The 20536-nt window shown below is 43.7% G+C and overlaps 1 protein-coding gene across 6 annotated transcripts in view; it reads right to left on the bottom strand.

Moving 5' to 3' along the window:
• The window catches only part of Ntrk2 (neurotrophic receptor tyrosine kinase 2), a 385092-nt gene that overhangs the window by 44012 nt on the left and 320544 nt on the right, over positions 1–20536 (bottom strand). For 5 of the 6 annotated variants that reach the window (XM_010605519.3, XM_010605520.3, XM_010605518.2 and 2 more), the window contains 2 exons: positions 5696–5854; positions 3551–3991 (listed from right to left, as the gene is read on the bottom strand). The exons of the other annotated variant lie outside the window; for it this stretch is intronic. In XM_010605519.3, coding sequence (XP_010603821.1) covers positions 3806–3991; positions 5696–5854 — 345 coding nt within the window. In that variant the 3' untranslated portion in view covers positions 3551–3805. Of the gene's footprint in view, positions 1–3550; positions 3992–5695; positions 5855–20536 lie in introns of those variants that run through there. 6 annotated transcript variants of the gene reach the window in all.

Genomic DNA, 20536 nt, shown 5'->3' with positions numbered 1-20536 from the left:
TCCTGGACTTTGACATAAGAAGCTCTATTTCAGTCTGCGTTTTCCTTTGCAAGGAGCCAAAGAAAGAACCCTAGTGGGATGGCTTTGATTCTGTTGTTTGGGGAAGCACATTATCTCAAATATGTCTTCCATCCATACAGTACTGCACAGAGCTGAAAAGTGCGACATCCTACCCACGTAAAGAATGGACGCTCCAACTACAATGGGACATTAATGAGATTTGGTTCTTTAGCAGATTTAAGCAAATTATTCATACTGCACCTGCTTATAATTATCTCTATTACCATGTGCCTATATATTTATACATAAACACACAAACACACTCTGTATGTGTGTGCATTTGTATATGTATAAATCGAGTATATAACGCATATATAAATACATGCACGTACCATAGGTAATGCTGATGTGAACACATGTATAATATGAATATTCTGATATAATCCTTGATAGCATAGTTAAAAGTATTTTCTACATAAGCCTGATTAGGACACCTATTCAATGTAACAGGGACGTAGCTGAAGCTAAGAACATGATTCTATATCACAGTATCTCAGCTGCTTGCCATCTTACGTATTGCCTTTCATGTTTCTAACTTCATATCCTGCCCCATGGATTTGTGACCATACTTTCTTTCCTGAAGTGCTTGTTTGTACATTAGTGCGTCCCAAATGGACAGAATCGTGGACTCATACAGTTGGAGGATGTGGATGAAACCCTACTGGTGCCAGAAGTCCAGCTGGAGACTTCTGGCCTGGCTCTGAGAGTCTCTGAGTCTCAATTTCTTCACCTAGAAAACACAGAAATTGCAAATACACTGGGAAAGCACTTCGAAAATCGTTAAAAACAACTGAGAAGCAGCAATAGCTGTCGTACTGGGCTTGAGTAAGAGATTAACTTGGTCACTGCTATCGTTGCGATCTTTATGGAGTTTGGTGACAGGCCACACCTGGTGGTTACTACATGTACTATGAAGATGCTGCTTTGCTAGAATTCAGGAAGCCGTGGAAAAGGAGGTGATAGAAGAACAGCAGTGAGTATTCCAAGATGTCCTGTGGCTCGTTCGACTTGTAAAAGCAACCCAATGTTCTTTCAGAGTAAGACATCTCTAAAGTCAGCACATATTTGTGAGACAACATAGGGACTAAAAATGATAATAGTAATAATAATCAATATAAATAACTATAAAACTTTGCACTTGCATAGAACCTTTCATTTCAAGACCTTGAGGGACTTGTCAGAAGGTGTAAGGAAAATTTTTTTATTTTCATTTTTTGCTTTTTTCCTTCTGAGGAAAACATAACTGGGACAGAACATTCTTATTCTTTTGATCTGCCTTCAACAAATCTTTGCCCTGAAATTGTGCCACCCTCCTTAAACTAGATCCCTTTAAGTATTATCTCTTTTGTTCTCAGTTAAAATAAAAGATAACTTGCAAGTTTTTCTCCCACAGCAGCTGTCCAAACACAAACTTGTGTATGTGTTCAGGTTATCTCTGATGAAATCTAGAAGAGTTTGTACACATCTGCCCCTTCCTTGCTGTTTCACAGAGCTCCACAGTGTTGTAACAGTACCATGGGTCCTTAATATAATATATACATGTGCATGCATATATCATGGAGATATGGCTTTCATTATATATTATGTGTGTTCTAGAGGGGCTTGTTTTCACTGACAAAGAGAACAAATGCCTCAGCTCCCATCTCCTCTGGGCCAGTGCAGTCTGAAGGGACTGTAAGGTACGCCTCATCCAACCCCTTCACTTGACCACAGATACTGGTGGATTCCATTTTGTTCTCTGTTAATTTAGACTTTTGAGATTTTGATACTGGCTTCCAAACCCTATAAAGGAAAACAAAATGCTCCAGCATTTAATGGGCATAAGCAAAATCTAAACAAGAGCTCTTGCACCTTCAGAAACAAATAGTAAATAAAATGACCTAAGATGAATTAAAATCACTCCTTTCCAATCTGGCTGCACTATAAGGATGTCAGTTTAGCAAAATTCCCCTCACAGAGGGTAGCATATTTTCTTCAGGAGCAGAAATAGTTTCCCCCCTTGGCATGACTGATTCTCTAAATAACTGCAAATTTCTATTCAAAATTTCACTCTTTTCTCAAGACCAACGGCTATGCCCAGCAGCACACCTCCAATGCTCGGTCTTGGCACAGCCTCCCACTGGCAAAATGTGCCAGTTTTTAAAGTTTTTCTCTCTCTTTTTAATGGAGTAAATAAAACCAAAACCGCATATTGACAATGGAATACATCTGGAGTGAAACTGCTCTCCCAACCAGAGCCTACAGCAAGAGACTCAGCCAGTGCACACTGCACATGATGCTTGTGATGCGCCTAATGAGGCTTCCTGTTCCTCGGGGATGGATTCCACCTGTCCCAGAGTCCTGTGGGCTTCACTCAGATGAAGATACCCAGGTTCAGGGTCCACATTCAGTAAGACCCATCGCCACCACCTGCACCACGCCAAGAGGTTTATTTTCCCTGCTAAGGAATGCCATTAGCAACCCTCAGTCATGGAAACTATACCTTTCATGGATGTGCTCTACCTACCAAGGTCATGGTGCCTGGAGTGTTAGTCTCTGCACACAGGGTATTAATCGACAAAGACCATGCACAGTTTTGCTTGCACACTTAAAAGAACAGGTGGAAGTGGAGGGTTAGGATCAGAAGGCGGTGCTTGCTGTCTGAAATTCAATATAAGAGAGACTTGCCTCCAAATTGAGAGCTTGTCCTATTTGTTCAAGTCCTTGTTTCCCACCTGACCCTAAAATGATCTCTGAACCAGAATCTGCCTCTTTTCAACTGGACTTGACAAAGGCTTGGTCCATAACACTCGAGAAAGATCCCAGTGCTGTCATCATCATCAAGCAAGACAAGAGCACATGACCCGCTGTCCTGTGCCCCTAGAAGTCACATTTATTTTTCTCTGCTGCACACTAGCATGTCTGGAGATAGGAAAAGTCCACGGCAGAGTCCGACAGTCTGTGTACTCCTCAGAAGGTCCCCAGGGGAAGATGCTGAAAATGTTCTTCCAGTGAACGGTGGCTGGGTTCGTCCTAAGTTGGGACTGATGCCAGCTGATCCCAATTGTTGCCTTTGTTTTCCCGTACTGCAGTTTATAATAAATCTTCTCTCTCTGGTTTAATCTCCCACAGATAAAGTTTTCCCAGATTGAACACGAATCTTCCTTTTCACACACAGGCTTAGGCCATCCAAAAACAATATGAAGAGTAATAATAATAAATAAATAGAAGTGAATCCGTAGAAACTCTCAATGTCTGTACAGCAGAAGTGACAAAGTGTAAGTCAAATATTTGTTTCCCTTTTTTCATCCACATCAAAGGCAGGAATACAACAAGGCATTGTTAGTTGTGGTGGGCAAACTGGAGAGTCTGCTGATATAACAAATTAGGTTTCTTAAGGCCTTTGTCTATGCAGAGTTAATAGTAATGCAGAAGCCAGATTGATTAAAAAGGGAGAGGAAGAACTGTGAAGCCGGAAAACAAAAACAAAAGCAACAATAAAACAAGGAAAAGTATGAAAGAAAAAGAACAAAACAAACCAAGGGAGATGGAAAGAGAGAAAGAGATGCCGAAAAGGAGTCAATACTGCGTCTGTGGATGGAGAAGTCCACATCGCTTCCGTCTGAGAGCATTGCAGGGTCTCGTTAATACTGTCAGAGCTACCCGTTAACACAGGAGCCTCATGGCATCCAGCGGCAGTAAAAGATGTTCATCCTCTCGCCCATCTGAGGCGTGTGTTGGGAAGGAGCGGTCTGGGGAGAGGGCCCTAGCCTAGAATGTCCAGGTAGACTGGAGATGCCTTGGCCAAGTTCTGCAGGAGGGTGTGGATGCCCTTGATGCTCTTCCTCATGTGGGGCTCTCGCTGCCAGCACCCCAGCATCAGCTCATACACCTCCTGGGGGCACGTGCGAGGTCGCTGAAGGACTCGGCCCTGTGTGATGCACTCGATCACCTAGGAGCACAAAGAAGGGTCAGGCAGGGGCAGGAGGGAGAGCACGCAGTGCTGGGGAGTGCCTGGCCGAGAGGACTGAGGGAGGGCACCTTCTTCCTTCTTTCTTAGCTTTCCTTTTTAAAATTGCATATTACAGATGTGCCTATTTGTAGGGTATGACATGATAATTTGATACATACACAAAATGGTAGCAATTAAATCGGAGTTACTAGCATTTCTGTTTACCTCAATATTTATCTTTACTTAGTGTTGGGAGCCTTCCGACAACTCTGTTCTAGTTGGTCATGAAATGATACTCTTATTATTAGGGGCTCGATATCACTGCACTGTGTATCAGCTCCTCCTTAGGGACAGCTGGTTGGTTGCATTTTATAGACTGAGGGTGCCTTGTCCTCCCCTCTTCCGGTTCTCCATGGAGTACACAACTGTTGTGAACAGTAGTCGCCCTTGAGTGCTGTGCAGAGCACCAGGACTGTACTCTGGTCTCTGTCACCCACTGCTGTCTGTTCCCTTCTCCAATGCTTCCTAACCTCTAGGGAGAGGAGGCTTTTGAAAAAGAAGTCCACTTGCTGTTTATTTCTCTCAGAGGAAGAAAATGATTCTGTAGGTTGGTTTACATCATGGCTGCTTTGGTTTTTACTCACTTCTCAATCTACTCTGAAATCACAGAACTGGTGGAGAAATAATTTCATTACGGGTAATGCCCCTACAATTCAACAGCCAGCCCTATGGATAAGTTTTTCTGGCCTGAGATGGAACCTGAGTCACTTTTGTGTTAAAGTCCTGACTGATGAGGAACCCCAGGATACAGAAATGAGCAGGCATCTCTCATAATGGAATTGGATTAAAAAGACTGACACAGACCTGAAAATGATGTGAGATGCCTGTCCAAGACACTGTGCCTCAAATATAGACATACAGTCAGCCCTGTAGGCTCCACATCTGTGGATTCAACCAACTGCGGGTCAGAAGTACTCAGAAAAGAGCTGCGTGAGTACTAAACATACACAGACATTTTCATTGCCATTATTACCGAATAGAGTGCACCCCTATTTGCATTGTATTTGCTTGTGTTCGCTATTACAGGTAATCTGGAGATAATTTAAAGTAGACAGGAAGATGTGCATAGATTATATGCAGATACTGTACCACTCCCTGTAAAAGAGCTGAGCATTTTACATTTTGGTGTTGGGGATCCTGAAACCACCTCCCATGGATACCATGGGGTGCCCATATCTGCAAAAGGGTGAGAGTAAGAATACACAGTGCTTGATTTTTTCCACAAGTAATATTCTAGAGAAACTTACAGAAAGGAAAGAACTTCAAAAGTTCACTGGGGCAACACCAAACACCTCCCTGGACTCTAAGATTGCCGGTGTGCTCTGTGTGCTTTAAATCTATTAGATGAGCAGCACAAATGCGTCTCAGCTACATCTTTAGAAAAGCAAGGCTATATCTGTAAGTATTGGGCTTTCTGTCCTCCAAAACTTTTAAATTAGCAATGACTATACTACGAGCTGTCAGTACACAGTAGGCTTTCAGGCACACACAGCACTATTGGGGGAGTATGTATTCTGAGCCCAACAAAGCCATGCAAGATTGTGCCCTGACTTGCAGCCCAAGAGAACGTCCCCAGCTGAAAGATCCCTTGCGATTTCTGTCTGGGCTCCGGGGGGGGGGGTCTTTCCCAGACCTGCTGCATACCTCATTGTTTGACAGTTGGTACCAAGGTTGTTTGCCGTAGGTGAAGATCTCCCACAACACCACCCCCAGGCTCCAGACGTCACTCTCAGTGGTGAACTTCCTATACATGATGCTCTCTGGAGGCATCCAGCGGATGGGCAGCATCGTGTGGCCACCGACCTGGCAGGAAAGGGACAAAGGGAGACTCAGTCACTGTGAAACCAGGCCTGGAAGGGAGCTGCAGGGGTGGGGCGTGTTTTCTTCTTTCCTCATTGTGCATATTCATTATAATGGTTTACAAACACATAAAGAATGTATATGGCTTCTTTATCATCTCAAGCAACAGAAGCAGCGGGCAAAGAATGGTCCAAATAATCATTCTCATTCTCTCAGACCAGGAACAGAGACTATGCTTACACCGATGATGTTCATCTTGTATGTGCACACACACACACACACACACACACACACACACACACACATACACACACTCACCTCTCCAGGTAGGACGATGGCTCAGTGTTCTAATTAGCAAGGGGATTTGGGTCAAAATGACGAGTAAGGGGTTCTAGATCCCCAAAACCTGCACTGTCTCTCCAAGGCCAAGGTTTCCCTCTGCTTTCAGGGATGATGTGCGCACAGTGCTGGCAAAAACACCTTCACCTCCAGCAGCAGCCAAGATGGAAGTTTATCCGCATTTTATAGATAAAGCAACTGAGGTGAGAGACACTTCTGAACACAAGAAACTGAAGTCTTTGGCCGCTGAGCTCAGGACTCTTCCCCGCTACTTAGTTATGTACAATAATAAATACATTTTAAGTGACGATTTTATGGAAATGCTGAGGGTGAGGCATTAGCTGTCAATAGCAACAGCACAGGCCAAGGGAAATGAATTTGTCGAAAGTGACTTCTCTGTGATTTCATACTTAGGGTTCATGTTTAGCTGCCTGATTACCTCACAGTAGCCTGTGGTCCCGTTCCTCACCCTGGTGCTTTCCTGGCACTCCAGGTTTCAGCAGGTAGGCTATGCTGGAGCAGGAATCACAGCTGTTACAACTCCCCCTCCCCATTCAGGGCGTTTAGACTCTCAGTGCCTAGGGCTTCTGCCAGGTTCAAATTCAGAGCCCAATTGTGACTTATAGGAAGGAAATGAACTAACATGCCTAAAAACTGCTCCACCGCAAAGCCCAAGAGGCTGAATTCAGAGATGTCCAACATGCCCAGTGTTTTCAAAGAATGCCCTTACCACTGAAGAGAGCACATGAAAGTGCAAAGAGTTTCTCCCCATTTTTCTCTATAAATGAGTCCAAATGACATGCAGAGGCACAGCTTGCTGGCTGAGAGTTAGGGTTTCCTACATGTTTGAGACCAAGGCTCATAAAGGCCAAGCTTTCAACTTTGAATGAGACCAAGGCTCATAAAGGCCAAGCTGTCTTCAGCATTAGATTCCCTTGCTCCTTCTCCCTCGGCAGTGGCAGGGATTCTGTAGGGATTCAAGGAGCATACACTTCTTTTCACAGATCTGTCTGAAGGTGGCAGCAATATTTCCCCTTAGGCTCCCCATCCAAACTACAGCCAGTCAGAAAATACACAGGTGGTGACTACAGTATCAGTCCTATTCACAGCCCTGAGATCCCTGAGGACCTGGGACGCTGGCCATGGAAACTTTTAATACATGGAGAGGATCCAACATTTCCAGATTCTCAGAAGCATTCAGGCCATGAGGGAAGAATAGTCCCACCAAGTCCTTGCCAATGAGAGGGCTGCTCTATTGCCAGGCAAAGACTGGCTCTGCCCTACCACAGAGCCTTAGATGCCTTCCCTCTCTCTGCATGGCAGAAAAGGCTGAGTAGTTTGGCATATTCATCTTCAGAAATCAGTGACCTCTGAGCTCCTTGCCATTCTCTGAAACCATACCTGGAGAGCACTGTGTGGTTTACAAAACCTCTCTCCGTGGCTTCACCTAGTTTCATAAATATAGCAAGAAATACTTGGGATTCACGGTGGCATCTCTAGTCTACAGATGATGAAACTTCTCCCGGGTGTTAGAGACCTTGCCTAAGGTCACATTTCTGACACTTGGTACAGATATGACAGGGGTCAGCATGTTCCTACAGACCATTTTCACCCACTATGAAGGTCCAAAATATGGTGCTTCTCTGCTTGACTGCTGTGCACAAACCAGGATAGGACAAACACTGAAGAAAAAATACTTCCTGCCCTTGTGGACTTTGTTCTTATCTTGCCCATCTTAGCCTTTTCCCTTATAGTGAAGAGCTCAGAAGTCACCCATCCCGGCAGCCTGCATGGGAGCAGCTAGCTCAGTTGTACCTTTCTTTGTCAATGCTCGTTTGCATCAGAAGAAAGAAACCCCAGCGGTCAAAGTGATCTATAGAAGTGGAGGCGCAGTAAGGACTGGCTTTGTCTTCTGTTGCTGAGTTGTGTTATTTAAACACCTGTGAAAAGGAAGTTTCCTGGCGGACAAGTGAAAGTATCTGCTAATCTTTCTGACAAAAAGCTTGGAACATAAGGGAGGCATTAATCTTTTGGAAGGAATGGATTGCTTCTTGCACAGTTTCTTTCTGCAAGAGCTATTTAGTGATGTGACAACTTGAATTTTACAGAAATCATTAAAAAGTCTTTAAAAAAGAGCAGGCCTCTTTACAGGGTAGAGAGGGCTTTGGAGCAGCATTAGCAGGGTACTAGGTTTTTAGTGAAAACGATTCAATTACTTCTTTTATGGAAGTAATGAGATTAGAATCGGGATGTGTGGTCAGTGTAGAATTGGAGTGCGAAGGTAATAAGGGCACTGTTGGTCTGGGGGAGCAACATGAGGGCTGGGATGCGGCGACCCAACGTGGATACCAGGCCTGTAAGAGTGTTAAAAATTAGCTCTCTCCAAAAGTTCCTGGGTCAGGTGTATCAAATATGCTGTAATCTGCAGCCCTCTTTGCTTCAATAAATTTATAATGCACAGAGCTGCATTAAGGCCTCAGAGGAATTCATCAGGAAAGAATGGCTTTAAGTTTAACCCAATGAATTAAACCAGTAAGAATATGTTTGTGTGGGAGAGGATAACTACTCATATAGGTCTCCTACAACCAGACATTTAAAAATGAGATTTGTTAGAGAGAGCGAACAGGCTTTGTGTATCTACCTGGGCCTGCCATACCGGACAGTACACCGCTTGACGCTAATTCCTGACCCTGAAAACTCTGGGCTCTGACAACACACAGAAATCTCCTGTTTGGTAAACTTGGCTAACTACCAAATCTCTCTGTGTCCTGGTCTCTCCAACTATAAATTAAGGGTAACAATACATACCTCCCCAGACCGTCACAAGCTAAATTCCCAACAGCTATATGTGCAAATGCTTTATAAATCTTAATACACTAAAGGCTTTCAAGGTGTTGGCTCCTCTCTGGAGCCTTGACTCTCATTTTCTCAGCTGGCAGCAGTCATTCTGCAATTCCTAAGGAGAAGAGCCAACAATAGGACTGTCCCTATTCTTCATCTGGCAGGGACCAAGTGGCTGCTTTGACTACAACTCCCAGTTTATCAGGTGCACTGCCTGTGTTGCTAATCAGTGAAAAGGCTCCTGTTTCTTCTAAAAAAAAAGAGGGAAAAAGATTCACATTTTGACTTACACATTTCCCCATCTGGTCATTTATTTTCTGTTGCAGTCTCTTTGGGACAGATTTTTCCCTTTCATTCTTTCAAGAATCTCTTTGGGGATTTCATACATGCTCTTGTAAAGAATGTTCTCCTTGTTCAGAAGTCAAACGGGTGAACGGTGGGACAATCCAATGAGAGTTCAGGCAGGGTTCACTGGTTTTCTAAACTCATTTACAGCATTTCGGAACATTTCTTTAGCAACCTTTTCCTGAGGATTTTGGAGCATGTCACAAGAGCAGACGCCCCCAAAATGACTCACTGTTGTTACAAATTACTGTCGTACTTTTGTCACAGACTCTGATGGCTTTTGAGCCGCACAAAACATACACTGTGTGGCAACAAACACAATGAGACATTTGTTTTGCATTGTGCTACTTGGCAACCTGCCCTCATACCCTTGCTTAAATATTTGTGAGATGGAATGTGATCGCAATCCCGCCACTGGAAGCCAGAATTTCTGCCCTTCACTGCTCAGTTCGCCGTGGTGCCTCAGGGGTTCTCTGGTGGACAAGCTGGGGCAGGTGCCTGCTCTTTACTAAACTAGCCAGACTGTACTGAGGCAAGACGGGAAATCTAGTCACACGGGAGCTCATCTGGACTTGCAGTTCTTGTTTTCTTCAACTTAAGAGAATTCTAGCTGCCGCTGTGTTATTAATCAGCTGGTCCAGTTCTCATAGGTCTGGCTTATCTCTTTATTGGTCAAACGCGAAAGGTTAGGGCAGCTCTTGGTTACTTGTACCAAAAAGCACTGGTTCTGTAATAACCCTCTGCCATACTGCCAACACAATCGTCCACCACTGTGCAGTGTCTCATATTTTGCAACGAATTTCCTCCCAGTTGTCTCACTTGCACCCAAAGTCTACCCTCCGGAGTAGACCTTGCCTTGCCTAGATAGTGTAAATATTGTCTCTAAAGCCATATGCAACGTCCCTGCCCACTGGACATCTTATACTCATCCTAAGGGGTCACTCTGTGTGTCTGGTTTTTCCAGCCATTAACACACACCCTGTGTTAGCCAGTGAGCAGAGTTGTAGCTCTTCACCAAGAGGGAACTAAGCTTTTTTAGAAGTTTTATCTCTTCTTTTTCCCTACGACCCAAGGAGTATCTACAGGCAGGGTTAAGCCCTACCATTTCAAGGATACCTCCATGCTCCAACTCAGGCACTGTTCTAATATTCTTACTAGAGCTCTGGAAAACCACAGGCACTCCCTTCTGCTCATGCATTTTATGTTTGAGAAAGGCATCAGCCCCTCTGGTAGGCACTGAGTGGGTTGGTTGGTAAGCAAACCACATCTTAGAGTAGGTTTCTTGGGAAGGTTATTATATAGGAAGACACCTTCAGTGTGTTCTTTCAAAAAGATCAGTCTTCACTCCCCTGCTGCCCATCCTCTGATCGCTCCTCTGAATTCTTGATAGCACTAAGCCTTACACTAGAAGGATGGAAACAGTCTCACCTGTTTGAGGCCACAAATAAGGACTGTTTAATGAAATGCATCGCCCCTTAAGACTGAACCCAGACCCTAAAGTGCATCAGGGCTCTCTAAGCTGCACAAAGACCCCTCTGCTGTCCCTATAGCAGACAGGCAGACCTGGGAATGACAGGTATGAAGTCTAGAGTCTCATCCCTCTCAGGCTGGGTTAAAAGGAGAGAGAAGGAAGTAAAAGCGTGAAAAAGAAAAAAATAGCAATTAACTATTAGGGTTGCTAATCATGCAAGTTGGTTAAACCAGCAAAACTAATCCAAACAATGTCTAAGGCTCAAGGACAGAATAAATTCCACAGTGCATAAAATAATTAAGTTTAAAAAATAACAGATTCTGGTTTTAAAACATATTTAGAAAGAACTATTCTTTTAACTTTTAATAATTATTTCCATGTCACCTTATAATTTTGATAGTGATCTTTGTTTTGGTAACAGAGTCTGAACTTGGGTCCTTGAACTTGCAAGGCAGGTGGTAGAACCACTGAGCTAAATCCCTGCCTCACCCCTTTTTGAGACAGGGCCTCACTATGTAGTTGAGACTGACCTGGAACTCACTATGTAGCCCAGGCTGGTCTTGAACTTACAGCGATCCTCCTGCCTCAGCCTGCAGAGTGCTGGGATTACAGGCATGCACCACCATGCCAGGCGATAGTGATTTTTATATGTATTGGATAGTCTGGTTAAGAAACAAAAATAACAACTTTGTTTTAGTTAAAATAATCAGGCTTGAGTATTCTTTATGTCTCCCTGTTTGAAAAGTATTTCAAGAAAATAAATCCTGCTGGGCTGTAATACCAGCACTCAGGAGGCTGAGGCAAGAGGGTCGCTGTGAGTTCAAGACCAGTTTGAGACCAGCCTGGGCTACATAGTGAGTTCCAGGTCAGTCTCAACTACATAGTGAGACCCTGTCACAAAAGAAACTAAAAAAAAGAAAGAAAGAAAGAAAGAAAGAAAGAAAGAAAGAAAGAAAGAAAGAAAAAAGAAAGAAAGAAAGAAAGAAAAGAAAGAAAGAAAGAAAGAAAACAAATAAATCCTGATGAAAATGGTGATGCTTTGGTGAAATTGCCTGGAATTAGAATTGATAATTATATTACTTTTAGATCAAAGTGGACACATCAAATTCATGCAACTACAAAATTTATTTTCACTTAAGCAATTCAAAGCATACAATCATATGTCAGAAATTGTGAAACTTCCCTTGTGGCTTAAAATATACAAGTTATTTTCCTGCATCAGAACACTAGGATATAAGGGAAGAAGGAGACCTGCTGAGCAAGTGTAAATATGAATTCTCCCCCAACGGGGTAGAAGGCAGCTCTCTACCTCACACTATTTTATTCTGCCAGCCTGGGGTTGTTTCCCAAGTATGTTTGTTTCAAACTTACAAATTGTCTTTATCTCTGGTGCATGTTAAGGAGAAGTTCCCAGCTTACTCTCTGGGGGAACGGGGAGATGCAAGAGGAGGTAACAAACTTAGCTCCCCTGGTCCTGCTGGGCGTCTCCCAAAGTCCCTCCATCGTGCTTTGTGTCCCTCATCATGGTCTCTTCTCCGCTCCTGCTGCAGCCGTCATCTCTTGTTTCCCCGCCTGGTCATGCTCACGCCCACAATCCACAGTCCCGCTCCCGCCTCCCTTCTCCTTTCGGGAGAGGAACATCCATAAGCAGGCGCCTTCATACAGACCAGACACATGCCTCCCTGGCTCTGAAACCACCAGTGATTCAAAGACCAGGAATGCTAACCTGAGATCTTCTAAACTGAGAAGCAAAGACCAGTGATACTTATGAGGCCACTTTCAGCACGTGCTATTTATTCAGTGAGTGAGTTTTGATAACTTGTTTGGAAGTCAAATACTTTATTCTCTTAGCAACACGCAGGCCAAAGGATAAGCCCCATTAAGACATGATTAGTCGTCAGAGTCTTTTGGTCACGTTAAATATTGAAGAAGCTCCTAGTTCTTATCATCACAACCCATGCCTGCTTTGCTTCAGCAGTTTCACCTGATCTGGTCCTTAAAATTCATGAAAGCTGTAAATTTTAAAGAATAATGACCTTACCTATTTATCATGTGTTGCATCTGTAATCAAAGGGGGGGGGAGAGAGAGAGAGAGAGAGAGAGAGAGAGATGGGAACAACCCCCTAAAATTATCCCCTTGGAGAATGTGGTCAGACCCTCAGCACTTTGTGATGAACCAAGTCTGAGAGGATGAAGATTCTATGCTGCAGAGTGACAGGGCTTCAGTGGTGACTGGCCTTTGAACAAGGGAATACTTCAGGGCAAGGAATTGGAGCCAACATGCCTTGCCTCTCACTCCTGAGTGAATGCAGCTCAGGGTGAGCCAGCAGGAACCTTGGTGTCAGCCTGGCCGCTCTATCAGACACTGGAAAATGACTATTGCTACTCCTAGAATTGGCGATATTTGCAGCCTAGGCCATCTTTCATTGTCTTTTGCTATTTACAGTAACAATCTGGTCACAGATAGAAGGGCAACGACTTCATAAATTCAAGGCCAAGTATTTTTGGACTAATCAAGGAGAGGGCTCACAGTACCTTATTGCTAACAATATTTTTTCAAATACGTTTTTTTTGTAAATAACTAGCCTTTCAGAACAAGGCAAATTATCATCTGTGTTGAAAGGAAAGGTTGTAGAACTGTCCTTATTTATCCCAGTATTTGCTGAGCAGATATGCAAATTCAATACACAATTTCCACTGAGAATTGAATTTGTGTACAGTTTACCATAAAATCATAGTGATATAAGTAAACTTTATAATAATAATATCTCACATGTATGCCTCCATCTGTTCATTCTATAGTAATTGTACTTACCCCAAAATACTGTGAAGATTAAATGAGTTGATATTAGAAAAATTTTTAGAAGGAATACAGACTCACAAGTCTTATGTGATGTCATTTAGAGAAAGTCTAGACCTATAGACTTTTGCCTGGGGCTATGTAATGACTGCATAGCAATTGTAACCTTGGTCATAAAGGCCATCACGTGTTATGATGAGTGTGAGAGTTAAGAAATGATTTAACAGAAGTAACTCAATTACTGATCACCCACCCACTTTGTACACCACACTCCATAGCCTATATTTAAAAATCATTTTCATAGCTCTTTAGTTATACCTACAGAAAAAAATACGCTAATAAAAGATGTATGTATTAAGAAAGAAAAAACAGCTGTTTTGCAACTATGAAACTGGAGCCCAATTTCTGGTCAGCAGCCTTTCTGTACCCAGTGGTGAACAGAGAAAGCTCAGTGTTATGGAAAGCTCGTGTGTCACGGCCTGTGTTTTTCAAACTTTCCCATTAAAACACTCCAATACTGCAGAAAGAGAAAAACGTCTGAGAGTGTGGGAAGTAGTTGGAATCATGCCGGAGGGTGCCCCAGGTATTTATGGTAAGCATGGCATAGAAAAAAGTCTTCTATTTTATGTTTAACATCTGATATAATTGATGCCTTAGACTTCATAGTGCATAAAGAGAAGCAATGTCTTGTCCGCAGGCCATTTGTTAAAATGGATGTTTCAGAAACATGGGCCATGTTTAGTTTGCAGTTGCATGAGCCCCTGGCCTGAAAGACATACTTGCTCCTGCCTCAGAAGCAATGGCTATAGAGAGAACAGGCTTTGGAGCCAGCGTATCTGTTTTCTGTTCTATCTCGACGTCCTCGTCACTTTCTAGTCACAGATACAATGCTTCATACCCACAACTTAAAAGAGGAGAGGTTGACTTTGGCTTATGGCTTTTCCTTTTCCTTTTAATTTTATTAGTACATGTTTGTAGTACACACCACAAAAAGAATAAAGTGTACGTTCATCTTCGGAAATGGGCACAGGGGCATAGTACAGCTGATTTCCTTCTTAATCCCTTCCCCGTCCCGCCCACCTCCTTCCCTTGCTTCTAAATCCCTTTCTTCATCGTCACTCTTGGTGTTCTTTTCCTCAGCTCATAGTGTACGGTGCGTAATGTTTACATTCATTGAAGTTATTAGGTTCCTGTACATAGCGTACCTGAAATCTTCTCACTTCCCCTTTCCCTCCCTCTCCCCCTTTCCCATTTGCAGAAGATCTATCCCCTTACTTCTTCTATCCGTCGTTTACTTTTCCCTTTCTTAGTACTTTGTCTTACTCGTGAGAGATACCATATGGTATTTAAGCTGTGTGTCTCATTTATTTCATTCAACCTTATAGTTTCCAGGTGCATCAATCTTTCTACAAAAGTTTTGAATGTGTACTTCTTTACAGCTGAGTAATATTTCATTAGAAATGATACCATTTTCTTTATCATCTCTTGATGGGCGTACAAACCATTTACAAGATTTAGCTGTTACAAGTTGTGCTGCTATACACATTGCTATGTATGTATTGCTGTAATATCATATCTCTAGTGCTTTTGGTAAGCTACGTAGGAGAACAGCTGATCATGCAGAATTTCTAGTTTTAGCTCTTTGAGAAATCTCCATATGGATTTCCACAATGGTTGTAGTCCTTCACATACCCACTGACAATGTAGGAAGGCTCCTTTTTCACTGCACCCATGCCAGCATTTGTTACTCTTGGGCTTCCTGATGATTACCATTCTTTCTGGTGTAAGATGAAATCTTAGCATTGTTTTAGTTTTCATTTCTCTGGTGGTCAGAGATGTTGAACATCTTTTCGGGTTTGTTGGCCATTTGTATTTCTTCTGAGAAGTGTCTGTTCATTTCCCTTGCCTATTTATTGACAGTGTCTTTTATTTTATATGATCTAGTATTTTTGAGTTCTTTATATATTCTGGATATTAGTCCTCCACAGTTTTTAGAAGATTCAGTCTATAGCCAGCTGCCTCCAAGGCAGAAAGGGCATGGGATCTGAAGGAGGAAAGCCGCTTAGGTCATGGTAGTCAGGAAGCAGAGAAAGGAGGGAGGAACCGAGAGGGAGAGTACTGGTCCCGCTCACATCCCCAGTGACCCACCTTCAACTAGACTTCACCTCCTAACCACAGTCAGCTGTCACACCTGCGTGAACCAATCACATTCCAAAGCCCCGCCTTGGAACACGTGTCTTCTGAGGGGCATTCTAGATCTAAATTAAGACACTTAGCCACGTACTAACTAGGTAAATGAAAATGAATTACATAAAGTCTTAGAAATTCTCCACTGATTCTAAAAGGGGATGAATCCATAAGCCCACATCAAGCCTTCCCAAAAGGCTAGGTTCCAAAACGGTAATGCTCCCCTGGCGGACAGTGTCAGAACCAAGGAAGCATTCAGGCGGTAGCTTTGGAACACAAACAAAAACTCTGAACTAGGTTTTGAAGTTTCACAAACATTTGAATTTATCATATTTATAAATAGTAACTAATCTTGAACATTACTATTAATTTATAAAATATTTGCATAATATTTTGTGTGATATCTTTAATAATTCTTCCATTAAACAAAGTTAAATGGAATGAAAATGTCCATTTGTGGTGTCATGGCTGCTCCAGGAGCCAGAAATTCCAGATTGGGGAGCATTTTGGATTCCAGGTTTTAGAACGAGGAACATCCAACCCGTATACCTAAATAGTCTGATGAATCCAGATGGTATTTTAATGTACAATATTTAAAATTATGGATTTTTCAAAAAAATACATGGTCAGTGACCTAGTAATTATTACCACTTGCTAAGCAGGAAAACTAAGACTTAGAGAGCAAAGACCACAGTCAGGATCAGGATCCAAGATGGCAAAGAAGGCAGATGATTCAAATCCACTAACTTTGCCTCTTTCTCTCTGATTTCTCCATATTATTTTGCATCACTTCCTGAGTTCAACTGGTGGAATGGCCAGCTGTGCAAGACAACTACAGACAGCATCAGACTTCTTTTTCTGAGCCATGTTATCTCACAGGATGCAGAGAAGTCAGCGATGATATCACTGCCCTATTCATAACAAATGCCTTCATTTTTAGAAAGTGAAAGGCTATGAGAAACAAAGCAGACAACTGTGTGGGTCCCTCCTTCTCTCAAATGAAAAGGGAAGAAGGGGCCATAGGTGGATCCTATTACAACCAGTTCCTTCAGTAGCGCAGGTGCATTCCTGTGTTTTCAGTGCTCAGAATCTCCAAGATGCATAGCTGTGGGTCCTCTGGCACCTCAGCTTTAGGATTTATGCTGATGTGTGCTTCTCTTGGTCAGTTCGTGCATGAGTAGAAGACTTCCTCCATGTGACCTTATTTTTCTGATTACTTCCCCAGTATTACACTAGTTACATGATCACACATCACTGTGGAGGTCGTCCTTTGCCTCCTAAAACAATCTGAGCTGCCCTTGTGATTTCGAGGAAAGAAAAGACTGAGAAACCTGAGGTCCTCAATGGTGGCTGCCTAGCAATCTTCCTTTTTCATCCTTCATCTTACCCCTCATTCCTTCTGTTAACTCTTCTGCAGATTCTCTCCCCAGATCTCCCTGCAGTCGTGCTTTGTTTATACCAAGATCCTACTTAAGTGCAGATCACTGGTATTTGGAAATTTACATTGACTCATTATATAAAGGTTTTTCAGCACTAGTACCTACTCTCTGCACATCAATTCAGGGATAGTAATTCTTTTCAAATTTGAATGTGTCTTTAGAGAGGAAGACACGAACACTCCAGAGAACAGCAAGGTTTATTCAAAGTAAACAATCTACAGCAAATTAACTGGAAACTCCAGGAAAAGGAAGAGACAATTCCTCACTTAAGAACATTGGGCTTTTGAACACGCTTCCTCCCCTTCCAATGGCAGTCCATCCCCTGCTTTCCTAAAGATTTGGTGTCCTCAGATTGTATCCTTCTTTTGAATCCCTGTTCCTTCCTCCCTCTTTCTCATCCCCTTAAAAAATATCATGTGTCACCAGGCACCACTGCTTTTATTTAAGCTAAAACCTTGGAGTTATCTTTTCCTTTTCCTCCTTTTCCTTTCTTTTTTAGTGGTACTAGAGGTGGAACTCCAGGCCTTCACATTAAGCTATATCTCTGCCTTATTTATGTACTTTTGGGAGACAGGGTCTTGCTGAGTTGCTAAATTGCCCAGGCTGGACGACTTGAACTTATGATTCTCCTGCCTCAGCCTTCCAAAGTGTTGGGAATACAGGTGTGCACGACCGTGGCTAGCTTGGGCTCATCATTAATTTTTTCCCCTTATGACCATATCCACACCATCATCAGATTCAGTCCTACCTGTGAAACGTCCTCTGAATACAGCAACCTCCCCTCATTTCCATGGTGACCATTTAATCCAAGCTGTTACACCCTTTCACTGCTGTGACAGCCTGACACCTGGGAAGCCCACTTCCCCGTTTCCTCCCCGGAATCAACCCCTCTGAGAGCTACTGGAGTTTCTGTTAAGAATGTGAATTGGACCTTATCAGTCTCCTGACGACAACTCTTCACTGGCTTGCAGCGTACTTAGATAATACCCGAACCTCTTAGCAGGACTTTGAGATCCTGCCCTGCCAGGGGCACAGCTCCCTTCTCTGCACGCACCGTCTCCCACACCACTTGCTTGCTCGCCAAGTTCTGGCCACGTACATGTTTTCCCATCCTTCGGCACTTAGAACAACCTGAGACTGTCCTTTGAAATGATTTGTGTTTTGCTGCCTCTCTCCACTAGAATAACAACCATGAGTTTGATTATCCTGTTTGGTGCCACATATCTGGTGTTTGAGAGAGTGCTGAGTACACCGCAGGCAGAGAAGCAGTTGTTAAATGGTTGTAGAAATGAACTTTTTACCTTCCAGTGAACCACGGGCCCTCTAGGGAAAGTAGTCCCTGAAGATCCCCAGCAGGACCATCATCCCCTTTGCCTCCTCAGCTGTGCTCCCATCTTCCTGGAAATTGCCTTGCACTCAGCTCCAGCCCCTGCTCTGCCCTCATCCCCTGTACCAGATCACTGTCTCGGGCAGCCTGAGCAACATAGGAAGTGGGAAGGGGATCTGCCCTTGGGTTTGGGCTAAGGATGGGTTCCTGGAATTTATAACTTGAGGCACCTCAAACCATAAGGTAACCCAATAAATAGAGTTTATACACGGGGAGAATACTGCGTGCAGGTGGGAGGGTCAGGCACATTGAATGGTAAACTGCAGGACCGCTCCGCAGTTGGCCCAGGGCTGGCATTTACCACACGGAGCTCTTGGCTGTCTTGGCTATATTCTCTAGTCACATTTTCTAGCACGAGGGCCTTTGCTTTAACTCCATTGCATCTACATGCCTAGAACAGCTCCTGGTACACGGTAAGCTCTCATAAATATGAGTGAAACGAACCAGAATACAAATGGATCGGTGCAAGTGCATTAGCTTTTGTGACTATGACAAAATACCTGAGGTAAACAACTTACAAGGAAAAGAAAAGGTCTAATCTGGTTTATGGCTTAGAGCTTTCAGTCCATGTCTGTTTGGCCACCTTGCTGTATTGACTCAGTGCACGCAGCTGTCCAAGTCTGTTCACCTCCTGAGGACCAGGAAGTGAAGACGGAGACAGAGGGGCACCTGGACCCCAGGGTCTCTTCTGGGGCCCCTCGCTTCTTTCCACTCCTTCCACTTCCCAAGGGCTTTACCATCTTCCAGTGGTGCCACCAGGACCAATCTGCAGCACGCAAGTCTCTGGGGGACACGCAAGCTCCAGGCTGTAGCAGCAGTGAACGAAATGATGAAGTTCGGTGGTCTTACGAGTTGAACAGCTCCTCATGAACTGACAAGGGTCCCTGTAAGCTTCAAATAAATGGTAAATAAACGGCCCTAGTTTATATTTGTCAGAGGGGGAAAAAGGAAAGAAGAAAAGAAGGAAGGGAGGAAAAGAGGAAGAAAAGACAGGAGGAATGCAAAAGGAGGAACCACAGCGGAGAGAAAGAGAAGAAGAGCAACCGCCTCCCTTTCACAAAATAAATCCAGAACGCCAAGTTCAACACCAGGCCGAGATCCTGGGTGGGGTGTGAGGCAGCTGCCTTGTAATCGGGCTCCTCATCCTGTCCCTCATTTGCTTTTCTCTCACTCTCGACTGCTTCCTCCATGCTGACCCCCAGCAATGTACTTCAGCCCTTTTATTTATCTCACAAAGGTAGGAAAGCAGCTTTTCTTATTACATCTTAGCACAGCTCAAGGGGAACTGGAAGGCTTTGCTGAATTCTGCAGGAAAACCACAGAAGAATAAACAGAGAACAGACAGGGGAATAGGCTACTGCCCAGAGTCCAGCCTTCTGCCTGTGTCCTAGCAGACCCTCTCCTGGCCTGCACAGGCCATTCCTCTGAGAACGCTCCATCCTGAACCCAGGTGACTCCAACTCAGCCTGCAACACACCTGAGTTCCCCATGTCCCAGCCCACCCTGGCCAGGGCTTGTGCCCAGCTATGTAAGGAGAACCCCGTCCTGTCCCCAGAAATCCTTCCTAAACATGAGACCTTCACGGCCAAGTAGGAAGGTCAGATGCTTCTCTCTGCTCCTGCTGTCCCTACCCGAGAGGGCCAGCTTGCTGAATGACCACCCTCTTGGCCTCAGGAGCCAGACTTTACCTTTGCCCATCGGCGTTACATATCTGAACAGAACCTAGCACAAGTGCAGTTCAACAGAGAGAAGTATTCAGGTGGATAGCCAGTTCTACATCCGGTAAACCTTTGAGAAAATGATTGCTTATTTATTGAGGAATTTATAAAAGGCTTTTATGCATTTGCTGAACACTCTAATGGCCACTTCATCGCCT

The sequence above is a fragment of the Fukomys damarensis genome, unplaced genomic scaffold (assembly GCF_012274545.1).
Source record: "Fukomys damarensis isolate Sample0158 unplaced genomic scaffold, DMR_v1.0_HiC HiC_scaffold_4, whole genome shotgun sequence".
In the NCBI taxonomy this organism is placed as follows: domain Eukaryota; kingdom Metazoa; phylum Chordata; class Mammalia; order Rodentia; family Bathyergidae; genus Fukomys; species Fukomys damarensis.
The sequence above is the reverse complement of the archived record's forward strand: the minus strand, read 5'-3'. Positions and strand labels throughout refer to the sequence as shown.